Source organism: Oncorhynchus clarkii, chromosome 25 (assembly GCF_045791955.1).
Source record: "Oncorhynchus clarkii lewisi isolate Uvic-CL-2024 chromosome 25, UVic_Ocla_1.0, whole genome shotgun sequence".
NCBI classification, from domain to species: Eukaryota; Metazoa; Chordata; class Actinopteri; order Salmoniformes; family Salmonidae; genus Oncorhynchus; species Oncorhynchus clarkii.
In genome coordinates, this window is record NC_092171.1 from 46,517,728 (window position 1) to 46,535,588 (window position 17,861).

Here is a 17,861-nt window from a genome sequence, read left to right on the forward strand (position 1 = left end):
CTTGAACTTTGCGACCTTTTGCCACATTTCAGGCTTCAAAAATAAAGATATAAAACTGTATTTTTTTGTGAAGAATCAACAACAAGTGGGACACAATCATGAAGAGGAACGACATTTATTGGATATTTCAAACTTTTTTAACAAATCAAAAACTGAAAAATTGGGCGTGCAAACGTATTCAGCCCCTTTACTTTCAGTGCAGCAAACTCTCTCCAGAAGTACAGTGAGGATCTCTGAATGATCCAATGTTGACCTAAATGACTAATGATGATAAATACAATCCACCTGTGTGTAATCAAGTCTCCGTATAAATGCACCTGCACTGTGATAGTCTCAGAGGTCCGTTAAAAGCGCAGAGAGCATCATGAAGGACAAGGAACACACCAGGCAGGTCCGAGATACTGTTGTGAAGAAGTTTAAAGCCGGATTTGGATACAAAAAGATTTCCCAAGCTTTAAACATCCCAAGGAGCACTGTGCAAGCGATAATATTGAAATGGAAGGAGTATCAAACCACTGCAAATCTACCAAGACCTGGCCGTCCCTCTAAACTTTCAGCTCATACAAGGAGAAGACTGATCAGAGATGCAGCCAAGAGGCCCATGATCACTCTGGATGAACTGCAGAGATCTACAGCTGAGGTGGGAGAATCTGTCCATAGGACAACAATCAGTCGTATATTGCACAAATCTGGCCTTTATGGAAGAGTGGCAAGAAGAAAGCCATTTCTTAAAGATATCCATATAAAGTGTAGTTTAAAGTTTGCCACAAGCCACCTGGGAGACACACCAAACATGTGGAAGAAGGTGCTCTGGTCAGATGAAACCAAAATTGAACTTTTTGGCAACAATGCAAAACGTTATGTTTGGCGTAAAAGCAACACAGCTGAACACACCATCACCACTGTCAAACATGGTGGTGGCAGCATCATGGTTTGGGCCTGCTTTTCTTCAGCAGGGACAGGGAAGATGGTTAAAATTGATGGGAAGATGGATGGAGCCAAATACAGGACCATTCTGGAAGAAGCTGTTTTGCAAGGAGGAATGGGAAAAAATGTCAGTCTCTTGATGTGCAAAACTGATAGAGACATACCCCAAGCGACTTACAGCTGTAATCTCAGCAAAAGGTGGCGCTACAAAGTATTAACTTAATGGGGCTGAATAATTTTGCACGCCCAATTTTTCAGTTTTTGATTTGTTAAAAAGGTTTGAAATATCCAATAAATGTCGTTCCACTTCATGATTGTGTCCCACTTGTTGTTGATTCTTCACAAAAAAATACAGTTTTATATCTTTATGTTTGAAGCCTGAAATGTGGCAAAAGGTCGCAAAGTTCAAGGGGGCCGAATACTTTCGCAAGGCACTGTATGTCAAATAAGTCTGGCTGCACAACTGAATGGCAAAGTATTATAAATTGAGAAGTCAGACGATATTGCCATTCCTATTTGGCATATCTTCATTTTAAGCCTACTAGAAAGTGTGTGCCCTCAGTTCTGGAGGGAAGCAAAAGTTCTTCCCCTACCCAAGAATAGTAAAGCCCCCTTTACTGGCTCAAATAGCTGACCAATCAGCCCGTCACCAACCCTTAGTAAACTTCTGGAAATAAATTGTGTTTGAGTAAAGCCAGTGTGTTTATGTATGCGGATGACTCAACGCTATACACGTCAGCTACTACAGCAACTGAAATGACTGCAACACTTAACAAAGAGTTGCAGTTAGTTTCAGAATGGTTGGCAAGGAATCAGTTAGTCCTAAATATTTCTACAACAAATCATTCACTGAACCCTAAACCTAAACTAAGTCTTGTAATAAATCATGTGGAAATTGAGCAAGTTAAGGTGATTCAACTGCTTGGAGTTACCCTGGATTGTAAACTGTCATGGTCAAAACATATTGATACAACACTACTTGAGATGGGGAGAAGTCTGTCCATAATAAAGTGCTGCTCTGCCTTCTTAACAACGCTATCAACAAGGCAGGTCTTACAGGCCCTAGTTTTGTCGCACCTGCACAACTGTTCAGTCGTATGGTCAGGTGCCACAAAAAGGTGCCACTGATTGCCTCTGACTGTCTGTCTCCTCATAAAGAGGCTAATTATCTCTGACTGTCTCTTCATAGAGAGGCTTAATATCTCTGACTGTCTGTCTCCTCATAGAGAGGCTTATTATCTCTGACTGTCTGTCTCCTCATAGTGAGGCGTATTATCTCTGACTGTCTCCTCATAGAGAGGCTTATTATCTCTGTCTGTCTCCTCAAAGAGAGGCGTATTATCTCTGACTGTCTCCTCATAGAGAGGCTTATTATCTCTGTCTGTCTCCTCACAGAGAGGCTTATTATCTCTGTCTGTCTCCTCAAAGAGAGGCTTATTATCTCTGTCTGTCTCCTCATAGAGAGGCTTATTATCTCTGACTGTCTGTCTCCTCATAGAGAGGCTTATTATCTCTGACTGTCTGTCTCCTCATAGAGAGGCGTATTATCTTTGACTGTCTCCTAATAGAGATGCTTATTATCTCTGTCTGCCTCCTCATAGAGAGGCGTATTATCTTTGACTGTCTCCTAATAGAGATGCTTATTATCTCTGTCTGCCTCCTCAAAGAGAGGCGTATTATCTCTGACTGTCTCCTCAAAGAGAGGCTTATTATCTCTGTCTATCTCCTCATAGAGATGCTTATTATCTCTGTCTGTCTCCTCAAAGAGAGGCTTATTATCTCTGTCTGTCTCCTCATAGAGATGCGTATTATCTCTGACTGTCTGTCTCCTCATAGAGAGGCTTATTATCTCTGTCTGTCTCCTCATAGAGAGGCTTATTATCTCTGACTGTCTCCTCATAGAGAGGCTAATTGTCTCTGTCTGTCTCTTCATAGAGATGCTTATTTTCTCTGTCTGTCTCCTCAAAGAGAGGCTTATTATCTCTGACTGTCTCCTCATAGAGAGGCTTATTATCTCTGACTGTCTCCTCAAAGAGAGGCTTATTATCTCTGTCTGTCTCCTCAAAGAGAGGCTTATTATCTCTGTCTATCTCCTCATAGAGATGCTTATTATCTCTGTCTGTCTCCTCAAAGAGAGGCTTATTATCTCTGTCTGTCTCCTCATAGAGAGGCGTATTATCTCTGACTGTCTGTCTCCTCATAGAGAGGCTTATTATCTCTGTCTGTCTCCTCATAGAGAGGCTTATTATCTCTGACTGTCTCCTCATAGAGAGGCTAATTGTCTCTGTCTGTCTCCTCATAGAGAGGCTTATTATCTCTGACTGTCTCCTCATAGAGAGGCTTATTATCTCTGTCTGGCTCCTCAAAGAGATGCTTATTATCTCTGACTGTCTGTCTCCTCAAAGAGAGGCTTATTATCTCTGACTGTCTGTCTCCTCATAGAGAGGCTTATTATCTCTGTCTGGTTCCTCATAGAGAGGCGTATTATCTCTGACTGACTGTCTGTCTCCTCAAAGAGAGGCGTATTATCTCTGTCTGTCTCCTCATAGAGAGGCTAATTATATCTGACTGTCTCCTCATAGAGAGGCTTATTATTATTATTATCTACTCTTCAGGGAATTATAATGTGATCTGGAATTTAAATGTCTTCTTCTCTCTCCCGCTATCTGTCTGTCCCCTCTCTCTCCCGCTGTCTGTCTGTCCCCTCTCTCTCCCGCTGTCTGTCTGTCCCCCTCTCTCTCCCGCTGTCTGTCTGTCCGCTCTCTCTCCCGCTGTCTGTCTGTCCCCTCTCTCTCCCGCTGTCTGTCCCCGCTCTCTCCCACCATCTGTCTGTCCCCTCTCTTTTTCCATCAGACGACGCCACAGATAAGGACCTGTCAGACCTGGTCTCAGAGATGGAGATGATGAAGATGATTGGAAAACACAAAAACATCCTCAACCTGCTGGGAGCATGTACACAGGATGGTAAATTACAGATCGTACGACCCTGACATACTGTAACAGCTCTTTAACAAAGAGTGAGTCCTCCAGATCAGAGGCAGTAGGGATGATCAGAGGCAGTAGGGAGGATCAGAGGCAGTAGGGAGGATCAGAGGCAGTAGGGAGGATCAGGGATGTTCTCTGTTTAGTGAGTCCTCCAGATCAGAGGCAGTAGGGATGACCAGGGATGTTCTCTGTTTAGTGAGTCCTCCAGATCAGAGGCAGTAGGGATGATCAGGGATGTTCTCTGTTTAGTGAGTCCTCCAGATCAGAGGCAGTTGGGAGGACCAGGGATGTTCTCTGTTTAGTGAGTCCTCCAGATCAGAGGCAGTAGGGATGATCAGGGATGTTCTCTGTTTAGTGAGTCCTCCAGATCAGAGGCAGTTGGGAGGACCAGGGATGTTCTCTGTTTAGTGAGTCCTCCAGATCAGAGGCAGTAGGGATGATCAGGGATGTTCTCTGTTCAGTGAGTCCTCCAGATCAGAGGCAGTAGGGAGGACCAGGGATGTTCTCTGTTCAGTGAGTCCTCCAGATCAGAGGCAGTAGGGAGGACCAGGGATATTCTCTGTTTAGTGAGTCCTCCAGATCAGAGGCAGTAGGGATGACCAGGGATATTCTCTGTTTAGTGAGTCCTCCAGATCATAGGCAGTAGGGATGATCAGGGATATTCTCTGTTTAGTGAGTCCTCCAGATCAGAGGCAGTAGGGAGGACCAGGGATGTTCTCTGTTTAGTGAGTCCTCCAGATCAGAGGCAGTAGGGATGACCAGGGATATTCTCTGTTTAGTGAGTCCTCCAGATCAGAGGCAGTAGGGATGACCAGTGATGTTCTCTGTTTAGTGAGTCCTCCAGATCAGAGGCAGTAGGGATGACCAGGGATATTCTCTGTTTAGTGAGCCCTCCAGATCAGAGGCAGTAGGGAGGACCAGGGATGTTCTCTGTTTAGTGAGTCCTCCAGATCAGAGGCAGTAGGGATGATCAGGGATGTTCTCTGTTTAGTGAGTCCTCCAGATCAGAGTCAGTAGGGATGATCAGGGATGTTCTCTGTTTAGTGAGTCCTCCAGATCAGAGGCAGTAGGGATGACCAGGGATGTTCTCTGTTTAGTGAGTCCACCAGATCAGAGGCAGTAGGGATGACCAGGGATGTTCTCTGTTTAGTGAGTCCACCAGATCAGAGGCAGTAGGGATGATCAGGGATGTTCTCTGTTTAGTGAGTCCTCCAGATCAGTGGCAGTAGGGATGACCAGGGATGTTCTCTGTTTAGTGAGTCCTCCAGATCAGAGGCAGTAGGGATGATCAGGGATGTTCTCTGTTTAGTGAGTCCTCCAGATCAGAGGCAGTAGGGATGACCAGGGATGTTCTCTGTTTAGTGAGTCCTCCAGATCAGAGGCAGTAGGGAGGACCAGGGATGTTCTCTGTTTAGTGAGTCCTCCAGATCAGAGGCAGTAGGGATGATCAGGGATGTTCTCTGTTTAGTGAGTCCTCCAGATCAGAGGCAGTAGGGATGATCAGGGATGTTCTCTGTTTAGTGAGTCCTCCAGATCAGAGGCAGTAGGGATGATCAGGGATGTTCTCTGTTTAGTGAGTCCTCCAGATCAGAGGCAGTAGGGATGACCAGGGATGTTCTCTGTTTAGTGAGTCCTCCAGTTCAGAGGCAGTAGGGATGATCAGGGATGTTCTCTGTTTAGTGAGTCCTCCAGTTCAGAGGCAGTAGGGATGATCAGGGATGTTCTCTGTTTAGTGAGTCCACCAGATCAGAGGCAGTAGGGATGACCAGGGATGTTCTCTGTTTAGTGAGTCCTCCAGATCAGAGGCAGTAGGGATGATCAGGGATATTCTCTGTTTAGTGAGTCCTCCAGATCAGAGGCAGTAGGGAGGACCAGGGATGTTCAAATCAAATCAAATGTATTTATATAGTCCTTCTTACATCAGCTGATATCTCAAAGTGCTGTACAGAAACCCAGCCTAAAACCCCAAACAGCAAGCAATGCAGGTGTAGAAGCACAGCGGCTAGGAAAAACTCCCTAGAAAGGCCAAAACCTAGAGAGAAACCAGGCTATGAGGGGTGGCCAGTCCGCTTCTGGCTGTGCCGGGTGGAGATTATAACAGAACATGGCCAAGATGTTCAAATGTTCATAAATGACCAGCAGGGTCAAATAATAATAATCACAGTAGTTGTCGAGGGTGCAGCAAGTCAGCACCTCAGGAATTAAATGTCAGTTGGCTTTTCATAGCCGATCATTAAGAGTATCTCTACCACTCCTGCTGTCTCTAGAGAGTTGAAAACAGCAGGTCTGGGACAGGTAGCACTCCTGCTGTCTTCTGCACGTCCGGTGAACAGGTCAGGGTTCCATAGCCGCAGGCAGAACAGTTGAAACTGGAGCATCAGCACATTCAGGTGGACTGGGGACTGCAAGGAGTCATCATGCCAGGTAGTCCTGAGGCATGGTCCTAGGGCTCAGGTCCTCCGAGAGAGAGAAAGAAAGAGAGAAAGAGAGAATTGGAGAGAGCACACTTAAATTCACACAGGACACCGGATAAGACAGGAGAAGTACTCCAGATATAACAAACTGACCCTAGCCCCCCAACACATAAACTACTGCAGCATAAATACTGGAGATGAGACAGGAGGTGTCAGGAGACACTGTGGCCTCATCCGATGATACCCCCGGACAGGGCCAAACAGGAAGGATATAACCCCACCCACTTTGCCAAAGCACAGCCCCCACACCACTAGAGGGATATCTCCAACCACCAACTTACCATCCTGATACAGTATAGCCCACAAAGATCTCTGCCACGGCACAATCCAAGGGGGGGCGCCAACCCAGACAGGAAGATCACATCAGTGACTCATCCCACTCAAGTGAAGCACCCCTCCTAGGGACGGCATGGAAGAGCACCAGTAAGCCAGTGACTCAGGCCCTGTAATAGGGTTAGAGGCAGAGAATCCCAGTGGAAAGAGGGGAACCGGCCAGGCAGAGACAGCAAGGGCGGTTCGTTGCTCCAGAGCCTTTCCGTTCACCTTCACACTCCTGGGCCAGACTACACTCACTCAAATAACCTACTGAAGAGATGAGTCTTCAGTAAAGACTTAAAGGTTGCGACCGAGTCTGCGTCTCTCACATGGGTAGGCAGACCATTCCATAAAAATTTAGCTCTATAGGAGAAAGCCCTGCCTCCAGCTGTTTGCTTTGAAATTCTAGGGACAATTATGAGGCCTGCGTCTTGTGACCGTAGCGTACGTGTAGGTATGTACGGCAGGACCAAATCAGAAAGATAGGTAGGAGCAAGCACATGTAATGCTTTGTAGGTTAGCAGTAAAACCTTGAAATCAGCCCTTGCCTTAACAGGAAGCCAGTAATGATATTTTTTTTTGGTTCTATTCAGGATTCTAACAGCCGTATTTAGCACTAACTGAAGTTTATTTAGTGCTTTATCCTGGTAGCCGGAAAGTAGAGCATTGCAGTAGTCTAACCTAGAAGTAACAAAAGCATGGATTTATTTTTTCTGCATCATTTTTGGACAGAAAGTTTCTGATTTTTGCAATGTTACGTAGATGGAAAAAAGCTGTCCTTGAAACAGTCTTGATATGTTCGTCAAAAGAGATATCAGGGTCCAGAGTAACGCCGAGGTCCTTCACAGTTTTATTTCAGACGACTGTACAACCATTAAGATTAATTGTCAGACTCAAGAGAAGATCCCGTTGTTTCTTGGGACCTAGAACAAGCATCTCTGTTTTGTCCGAGTTTAAAATGAGAAAGTTTGCAGCCATCCACTTCCTTATGTCTGAAACACAGGCTTCTAGCGAGGGCAATTTTGGGGCTTCACCATGTTTCATTGAAATGTACAGCTGTGTGTCATCCGCATAGCAGGGAAAATTAACATTATGTTTTCGAATTACATCCCTAAGAGGTAAAATATATAGTGAAAACAATAGTGGTCCTAAAACGGAACCTTGAGGAACACCGAAATGTACATGTTCTCTTGATAAGTGTGTGAATTGGACCATTTTCCTGCTAAGCATTCAAACTGTAATAAGTACTTTTGGGTGTCAGTGAAAATGTATGGTGCTAAACGTACATTACCTTCTTTAGGAATATAGTGAAGTAAAAGTAAAAGTTGTCAAAAATATAAATAGTCAAGTAAAGTACAGATACACAAAAAAACTACTGAAGTAGTACTTTAAAGTATTTTTGCTTAAGTATTTTACACCACTGAAAAGGGTTTACGTATAAAGTATAAATACAGAATATATATTCCCCAGGTCCCCTGTACGTGTTGGTGGAGTACGCTTCCAAAGGGAACCTGAGGGAGTACCTGAGAGCCCGTCGGCCCCCAGGGACGGACTACTCCTTCGACACCTGTAAGATCCCTGACGAGCAGCTCACCTTTAAAGACCTGGTGTCCTGTGCCTACCAGGTGGCGCGTGGCATGGAGTACCTGGCCTCACAGAAGGTTGGTGGCATACTGGACAATTCTCAGGGTTTCTAGAAATCCTGGGTGGAGTTTCTGGATTCCCTGTGATTCCGGGGATGTTCCAACAGGGATTTCTGGAAAACCTTGGCATTTTTGGAAAGCTACCGGAATTTTGCAGCCCTGGTTATGATTATATATGGTCTATATGCTACAATATGGTATAATACAGTCCAGTGTATTTAGCCGGACTTATTGCTTCCTCTTCCTCAGTGTATCCATAGAGATCTGGCAGCCAGGAACGTCCTGGTAACCGAGGAGAACGTGATGAAGATTGCAGACTTCGGTCTGGCCAGAGATGTGCACAACATAGACTACTACAAGAAGACTACTAATGTGAGTAATAACATACCACACCCCCCCAGCAGACAGTGATTGGGGAGGTGTGGCATATCTGTTATGGGTAAAACAGTGATTGGTGGGTGGTTTTGGGGAGGTGTGGCATATCTGTTATGGGTAAAACAGTGATTGGGGGTGTGGGGGAGGTGTGGTAAAACAGTGATTGGTGGGTGGTGTGTTGGAGGTGTGGCATATCTGTTATGGGTAAAACAGTGATTGGTGGGGGGGGGTGGGGGAGGTGTGGCATTTCTGTTATGGGTAAAACAGTGATTGGTGGGGGGTGTGGGGGAGGTGTGGCATATCTGTTATGGGTAAAACAGTGATTGGTGGGTGGTGTGGGGGTGTGGCATATCTGTTATAGGTAAAACAGTGATTGGTGGGGGGTGTGGGGGAGGTGTGGCATATCTGTTATGGGTAAAACAGTGATTGGTGGGGGGGTGGGGGAGGTGTGGCATATCTGTTATGGGTAAAACAGTGATTGGGGGGGTATACAGTATATGTTATGGGTAAGACAGTGATTTGGGGGGGTTATCTGTTATGGGTAAAATAGTGATTGAGGGGTGTGGGGGAGGTGTGGTAAGACAGTGATTGGGTGGGTGTGGTATATCTGTTATGGGTAAAACAGTGATTGGGGGTTATATCTGTTATGGGTACGACAGTGATTGGGTGTGGTATATCTGTTATGGGTAAAACAGTGATTGGGGGTGTGGGGGAGGTGTGGTATATCTGTTATGGGTAAGACAGTGATTGGTGGGGGGTGGGGTATATCTGTTATGGGTAAGACAGTGATTGGTGGGGGTGGGGTATATCTGTTATGGGTAAGACAGTGATTGGTGGGGGTGGGGTATATTTATTATGGGTAAGACAGTGATTGGTGGGGGGTATATCTGTTATGGGTGTTTTGATCCGTTGTGCTGAGACAGCTGTTCTGTTGTCTGTGTGTTGTTGCAGGGTCGTCTACCCGTGAAATGGATGGCTCCAGAGGCTCTGTTCGACCGCGTCTACACGCACCAGAGCGATGTGTAAGTTGACACAGCCAGCCACACAGCATGCCTCCGGTCTGCCCATGTAGAGAGATATGCAGGACAGGAGGAATGTGTTGTAATATCATGACTTTGTGAATTAGCCTCAATTACCATCAAAACCACATGTGAATATGGATTGATATATCTCAGTCCTGTTGTCTCAGTCCTGTTGTCTCAGTCCTGTTGTATCAGTCCTGCTTCAGTCCTGTCTCAGTCCTGTCTCAGTCCTGTTGTATCAGTCCTGTTGTCTCAGTCCTGTTGTCTCAGTCCTGTTGTCTCAGTCCTGTTGTATCAGTCCTGTTTCAGTCCTGTCTCAGTCCTGTCTCAGTCCTGTTGTCTCAGTCCTGTTGTCTCAGTCCTGTTGTCTCAGTCCTGTCTCAGTCCTGTTGTCTCAGTCCTGTTGTCTCAGTCCTGTTGTCTCAGTCCTGTCTCAGTCCTGTTGTCTCAGTCCTGTCTCAGTCCTGTTGTCTCAGTCCTGTTGTCTCAGTCCTGTCTCAGTCCTGTTGTCTCAGTCCTGTTGTCTCAGTCCTGTTGTCTCAGTCCTGTTGTCTCAGTCCTGTCTCAGTCCTGTTGTCTCAGTCCTGTTGTCTCAGTCCTGTCTCAGTCCTGTTGTCTCAGTCCTGTTGTCTCAGTCCTGTCTCAGTCCTGTTGTCTCAGTCCTGTTGTATCAGTCCTGTTGTCTCAGTCCTGTTGTCTCAGTCCTGTTGTCTCAGTCCTGTTGTCTCAGTCCTGTCTCAGTCCTGTTGTCTCAGTCCTGTTGTCTCAGTCCTGTTGTCTCAGTCCTGTTGTCTCAGTCCTGTCTCAGTCCTGTTGTCTCAGTCCTGTTGTCTCAGTCCTGTCTCAGTCCTGTTGTCTCAGTCCTGTTGTCTCAGTCCTGTTGTCTCAGTCCTGTTTCAACCCTGTTGTCTCAGTCCTGTTGTCTCAGTCCTGTTGTCTCAGTCCTGTTGTATCAGTCCTGTTGTCTCAGTCCTGTTGTTTCAGTCCTGTTGTCTCAGTCCTGTTGTCTCAGTCCTGTTGTTTCAGTCCTGTCTCAGTCCTGTTGTATCAGTCCTGTCTCAGTCCTGTTGTATCAGTCCTGTTGTCTCAGTCCTGTTGTCTCAGTCCTGTTGTCTCAGTCCTGTTGTCTCAGTCCTGTTGTTTCAGTCCTGTTGTCTCGGTCCTGTTGTCTCAGTCCTGTCTCAGTCCTGTTGTCTCAGTCCTGTTGTCTCAGTCCTGTTGTCTCAGTCCTGTTGTCTCAGTCCTGTTGTTTCAGTCCTGTTGTCTCAGTCCTGTTGTCTCAGTCCTGTTGTCTCAGTCCTGTCTCAGTCCTGTTGTCTCAGTCCTGTTGTCTCAGTCCTGTTGTTTCAGTCCTGTTGTCTCAGTCCTGTTGTCTCAGTCCTGTTGTCTCAGTCCTGTTGTTTCAGTCCTGTTGTCTCAGTCCTGTTGTATCAGTCCTGTTGTCTCAGTCCTGTTGTCTCAGTCCTGTTTCAGTCCTGTTGTCTCAGTCCTGCTGTCTCAGTCCTGTCTCAGTCCTGTTGTCTCATTCCTGTTGTCTCAGTCCTGTCTCAGTCCTGTTTCAGTCCTGTTGTCTCAGTCCTGCTGTCTCAGTCCTGTCTCAGTCCTGTTGTCTCAGTCCTGTTGTCTCAGTCCTGTTGTATCAGTCCTGTTGTCTCAGTCCTGTTGTCTCAGTCCTGTTGTCTCAGTCCTGTCTCAGTCCTGTTGTCTCAGTCCTGTTGTATCAGTCCTGTTGTATCAGTCCTGTTGTCTCAGTCCTGTTGTCTCAGTCCTGTTGTCTCAGTCCTGTCTCAGTCCTGTTGTCTCAGTCCTGTTGTCTCAGTCCTGTTGTCTCAGTCCTGTTGTTTCAGTCCTGTTGTCTCAGTCCTGTTTCAGTCCTGTTGTTTCAGTCCTGTTGTCTCAGTCCTGTTTCAGTCCTGTTGTCTCAGTCCTGTTGTCTCAGTCCTGTTGTTTCAGTCCTGTTGTCTCAGTCCTGTTGTTTCAGTCCTGTTGTTTCAGTCCTGTTGTCTCAGTCCTGTCTCAGTCCTGTTGTTTCAGTCCTGTTGTCTCAGTCCTGTTTCAGTCCTGTTGTCTCAGTCCTGTTGTCTCAGTCCTGTTGTATCAGTCCTGTTGTCTCAGTCCTGTTGTCTCAGTCCTGTTGTATCAGTCCTGTTGTCTCAGTCCTGTTGTTTCAGTCCTGTTGTCTCAGTCCTGTTTCAGTCCTGTTGTCTCAGTCCTGTTGTCTCAGTCCTGTTGTATCAGTCCTGTTGTCTCAGTCCTGTTGTCTCAGTCCTGTTGTATCAGTCCTGTTGTCTCAGTCCTGCTGTCTCAGTCCTGTTGTATCAGTCCTGTTGTCTCAGTCCTGTTGTCTCAGTCCTGTTGTCTCAGTCCTGTTGTATCAGTCCTGTTGTCTCAGTCCTGCTGTCTCAGTCCTGTTGTTTCAGTCCTGTTGTCTCAGTCCTGTTTCAGTCCTGTTGTCTCAGTCCTGTTGTCTCAGTCCTGTCTCAGTCCTGTTGTTTCAGTCCTGTTGTCTCAGTCCTGTTGTCTCAGTCCTGTTGTCTCAGTCCTGTCTCAGTCCTGTTGTTTCAGTCCTGTTGTCTCAGTCCTGTTGTTTCAGTCCTGTTGTCTCAGTCCTGTTGTATCAGTCCTGTTGTCTCAGTCCTGTTGTCTCAGTCCTGTTGTCTCAGTCCTGTTGTATCAGTCCTGTTGTCTCAGTCCTGCTGTCTCAGTCCTGTTGTATCAGTCCTGTCTCAGTCCTGTTAACGAGACTATATACAGGAGGTACCAGTACAGAGTCAATGTGGAAGCTATATACAGGGTATTACGGTACAGAGTCAATGTGGAGGCTATATACAGGGGGTACCAGTACAGAGTCAATGTGGCGGCTATATACAGGGGGTACCGGTACAGAGTCAATGTGGAGGCTATAAACAGGGGGTACCAGTACAGAGTCAATGTGGAGGCTATATGCAGGGTGTTACGGTACAGAGTCAATGTGGAGGCTATAAACAGGGGGTACCAGTACAGAGTCAATGTGGAGGCTATATACAGGGTGTTACGGTACAGAGTCAATGTGGAGGTTATATACAGGGTGTTACGATACAGAGTCAATGTGGAGGCTATATACAGGAGGTACCAGTACAGAGTCAATGTGGAGGCTATATACAGGGGGTACCGGTACAGAGTCAATGTGGAGGCTATATTCAGGGTGTTACGGTACAGAGTCAATGTGGAGGCTATATACAGGGTATTACGGTACAGAGTCAATGTGGAGGCTATATACAGGGTGTTACGGTACAGAGTCAATGTGGAGGCTATATACAGTGTGTTACGGTACAGAGTCAATGTGGAGGCTATATACAGGGGGTACCGGTACAGAGTCAATGTGGAGGCTATATACAGGGTGTTACGGTACAGAGTCAATGTGGAGGCTATATACAGTGTGTTACGGTACAGAGTCAATGTGGAGGCTATATACAGTGTGTTACGGTACAGAGTCAATGTGGAGGCTATATACAGGGTGCTACATTACAGAGTCAATGTGGAGGCTATATACAGGGGGTACCGGTACCGAGTCAGTGTGGAGGCTATATACAGGGGGTACCAGTACAGAGTCAATGTGGAGGCTATATACAGGGGGTACCAGTACAGAGTCAATGCGGAGGCTATATACAGGGTATTACGGTACAGAGCCAATGTGGAGGCTATATACAAGGGGTACCGGTACAGAGTCAATGCGGAGGCTATATACAGGGTATTACGGTACAGAGTCAATGTGGAGGGTGTTACGGTACAGAGTCAATGTGGAGGCTATATACAGTGTGTTACGGTACAGAGTCAATGTGGAGGCTATATACAGGGGGTACCGGTACCGAGTCAGTGTGGAGGCTATATACAGGGGGTACCAGTACAGAGTCAATGTGGAGGCTATATACAGGGGGTACCAGGACAGAGTCAATGTGGCGGCTATATACAGGAGGTACCATTACAGAGTCAATGTGGAGGCTATATACAGGGGGTACCGGTACAGAGTCAATGTGGAGGCTATATTCAGGGTGTTACGGTACAGAGTTAATGTGGAGGCTATATACAGGGTATTACGGTACAGAGTCAATGTGGAGGCTATATACAGGGTGTTACGGTACAGAGTCAATGTGGAGGCTATATACAGTGTGTTACGGTACAGAGTCAATGTGGAGGCTATATACAGGGGGTACCGGTACCGAGTCAGTGTGGAGGCTATATACAGGGGGTACCAGTACAGAGTCAATGTGGAGGCTATATACAGGGGGTACCAGTACAGAGTCAATGTGGAGGCTATATACAGGGGGTACCAGTACAGAGTCAATGTGGAGGCTATATACAGGGTATTACGGTACAGAGTCAATGTGGAGGCTATATACAAGGGGTACCGGTACAGAGTCAATGCGGAGGCTATATACAGGGGGTACCAGTACAGAGTCAATGTGGCGGCTATATACAGGGGGTACCGGTACAGAGTCAATGTGGAGGCTATAAACAGGGGGTACCAGTACAGAGTCAATGTGGAGGCTATATACAGGGTGTTACGGTACAGAGTCAATGTGGAGGCTATATACAGGGTGTTACGGTACAGAGTCAATGTGGAGGCTATATACAGGAGGTACCAGTACAGAGTCAATGTGGAGGCTATATACAGGGGGTACCGGTACAGAGTCAATGTGGAGGCTATATACAGGGTGTTACGGTACAGAGTCAATGTGGAGGCTATATACAGTGTGTTACATTACAGAGTCAATGTGGAGGCTATATACAGGGGGTACCGGTACCGAGTCAGTGTGGAGGCTATATACAGGGGGTACCAGTACAGAGTCAATGTGGAGGCTATATACAGGTGGTACCAGTACAGAGTCAATGTGGAGGCTATATACAGGTGGTACCAGTACAGCGTCAATGTGGAGGCTATATACAGGGGGTACCAGTACAGAGTCAATGTGGAGGCTATATACAGGGTGTTACGGTACAGAGTCAATGTGGAGGCTATATACAGGGGGTACCAGTACAGAGTCAATGTGGCGTCTATATACAGGGTGTTACGGTACAGAGTCAATGTGGAGGCTATATACAGGGGGTACCAGTACAGAGTCAATGTGGAGGCTATATGCAGGGTGTTACGGTACATAGTCAATGTGGAGGCTATAAACAGGGGGTACCAGTACAGAGTCAATGTGGAGGCTATATACAGGGTGTTACGGTACAGAGTCAATGTGGAGGCTATATACAGTGTGTTACATTACAGAGTCAATGTGGAGGCTATATACAGGGGGTACCGGTACCGAGTCAGTGTGGAGGCTATATACAGGGGGTACCAGTACAGAGTCAATGTGGAGGCTATATACAGGTGGTACCAGTACAGAGTCAATGTGGAGGCTATATACAGGAGGTACCAGTACAGAGTCAATGTGGAGGCTATATACAGGGGGTACCGGTACAGAGTCAATGTGGAGGCTATATACAGGGTGTTACGGTACAGAGTCAATGTGGAGGCTATATACAGTGTGTTACATTACAGAGTCAATGTGGAGGCTATATACAGGGGGTACCGGTACCGAGTCAGTGTGGAGGCTATATACAGGGGGTACCAGTACAGAGTCAATGTGGAGGCTATATACAGGTGGTACCAGTACAGAGTCAATGTGGAGGCTATATACAGGTGGTACCAGTACAGCGTCAATGTGGAGGCTATATACAGGGGGTACCAGTACAGAGTCAATGTGGAGGCTATATACAGGGTGTTACGGTACAGAGTCAATGTGGAGGCTATATACAGGGGGTACCAGTACAGAGTCAATGTGGCGTCTATATACAGGGTGTTACGGTACAGAGTCAATGTGGAGGCTATATACAGGGGGTACCAGTACAGAGTCAATGTGGAGGCTATATGCAGGGTGTTACGGTACATAGTCAATGTGGAGGCTATAAACAGGGGGTACCAGTACAGAGTCAATGTGGAGGCTATATACAGGGTGTTACGGTACAGAGTCAATGTGGAGGTTATATACAGGGTGTTACGGTACAGAGTCAATGTGGAGGCTATATACAGGGTATTACGGTACCGAGTCAATGTGGAGGCTATATACAGGGTGTTACGGTACAGAGTCAATGTGGAGGCTATATACAGTGTGTTACGGTACAGAGTCAATGTGGAGGCTATATACAGGGTGCTACATTACAGAGTCAATGTGGAGGCTATATACAGGGGGTACCGGTACTGAGTCAGTGTGGAGGCTATATACAGGGGGTACCAGTACAGAGTCAATGTGGAGGCTATATACAGGGGGTACCAGTACAGAGTCAATGTGGAGGCTATATACAGGGGGTACCAGTACAGAGTCAATGTGGAGGCTATATACAGGGTATTACGGTACAGAGTCAATGTGGAGGCTATATACAGGGGGTACCGGTACAGAGTCAATGTGGAGGCTATATACAGGGGGTACCAGTACAGAGTCAATGTGGCGGCTATATACAGGGGGTACCGGTACAGAGTCAATGTGGAGGTTATATACAGGGGGTACCGGTACAGAGTCAATGTGGAGGCTATATACAGGGTGTTACGGTACAGAGTCAGTGTGGAGGCTATATACAGGGTGTTACGGTACAGAGTCAATGTGGAGGCTATATACAGGGTGTTACGGTACAGAGTCAATGTGGAGGCTATATACAGGAGGTACCAGTACAGAGTCAATGTGGAGGCTATATACAGGGGGTACCGGTACAGAGTCAATGTGGAGGCTATATACAGGGTATTACGGTACCGAGTCAATGTGGAGGCTATATACAGGGTGTTACGGTACAGAGTCAATGTGGAGGCTATATACAGTGTGTTACATTACAGAGTCAATGTGGAGGCTATATACAGGGGGTACCGGTACCGAGTCAATGTGGAGGCTATATACAGGTGGTACCAGTACAGAGTCAATGTGGAGGCTATATACAGGTGGTACCAGTACAGCGTCAATGTGGAGGCTATATACAGGGGGTACCAGTACAGAGTCAATGTGGAGGCTATATACAGGGTGTTACGGTACAGAGTCAATGTGGAGGCTATATACAGGGGGTACCAGTACAGAGTCAATGTGGCGTCTATATACAGGGTGTTACGGTACAGAGTCAATGTGGAGGCTATATACAGGGGGTACCAGTACAGAGTCAATGTGGAGGCTATATGCAGGGTGTTACGGTACATAGTCAATGTGGAGGCTATAAACAGGGGGTACCAGTACAGAGTCAATGTGGAGGCTATATACAGGGTGTTACGGTACAGAGTCAATGTGGAGGTTATATACAGGGTGTTACGGTACAGAGTCAATGTGGAGGCTATATACAGGAGGTACCAGTACAGAGTCAATGTGGAGGCTATATACAGGGGGTACCGGTACAGAGTCAATGTGGAGGCTATATTCAGGGTGTTACGGTACAGAGTCAATGTGGAGGCTATATACAGGGTATTACGGTACCGAGTCAATGTGGAGGCTATATACAGGGTGTTACGGTACAGAGTCAATGTGGAGGCTATATACAGTGTGTTACGGTACAGAGTCAATGTGGAGGCTATATACAGGGTGCTACATTACAGAGTCAATGTGGAGGCTATATACAGGGGGTACCGGTACCGAGTCAGTGTGGAGGCTATATACAGGGGGTACCAGTACAGAGTCAATGTGGAGGCTATATACAGGGGGTACCAGTACAGAGTCAATGTGGAGGCTATATACAGTGGGTACCAGTACAGAGTCAATGTGGAGGCTATATACAGGGTATTACGGTACAGAGTCAATGTGGAGGCTATATACAGGGGGTACCGGTACAGAGTCAATGTGGAGGCTATATACAGGGGGTACCAGTACAGAGTCAATGTGGCGGCTATATACAGGGGGTACCGGTACAGAGTCAATGTGGAGGTTATATACAGGGGGTACCGGTACAGAGTCAATGTGGAGGCTATATACAGGGTGTTACGGTACAGAGTCAATGTGGAGGCTATATACAGGAGGTACCAGTACAGAGTCAATGTGGAGGCTATATACAGGGGGTACCGGTACAGAGTCAATGTGGCGGCTATATACAGGGGGTACCGGTACCGAGTCAGTGTGCGGGGGTAC

At 46.7% G+C, this 17,861-nt stretch overlaps 1 protein-coding gene across 1 annotated transcript in view; it reads left to right on the forward strand.

Annotated features, from left to right (window-relative positions):
* LOC139383385 (fibroblast growth factor receptor 3) overlaps window positions 1-17,861 on the forward strand; it is a 206,028-nt gene that overhangs the window by 167,779 nt on the left and 20,388 nt on the right. The window contains 4 exon segments of the mRNA XM_071127909.1: window positions 3,781-3,891; window positions 8,172-8,362; window positions 8,594-8,716; window positions 9,671-9,741. Of these exon segments, the coding sequence (XP_070984010.1) occupies window positions 3,781-3,891; window positions 8,172-8,362; window positions 8,594-8,716; window positions 9,671-9,741 (496 nt within the window).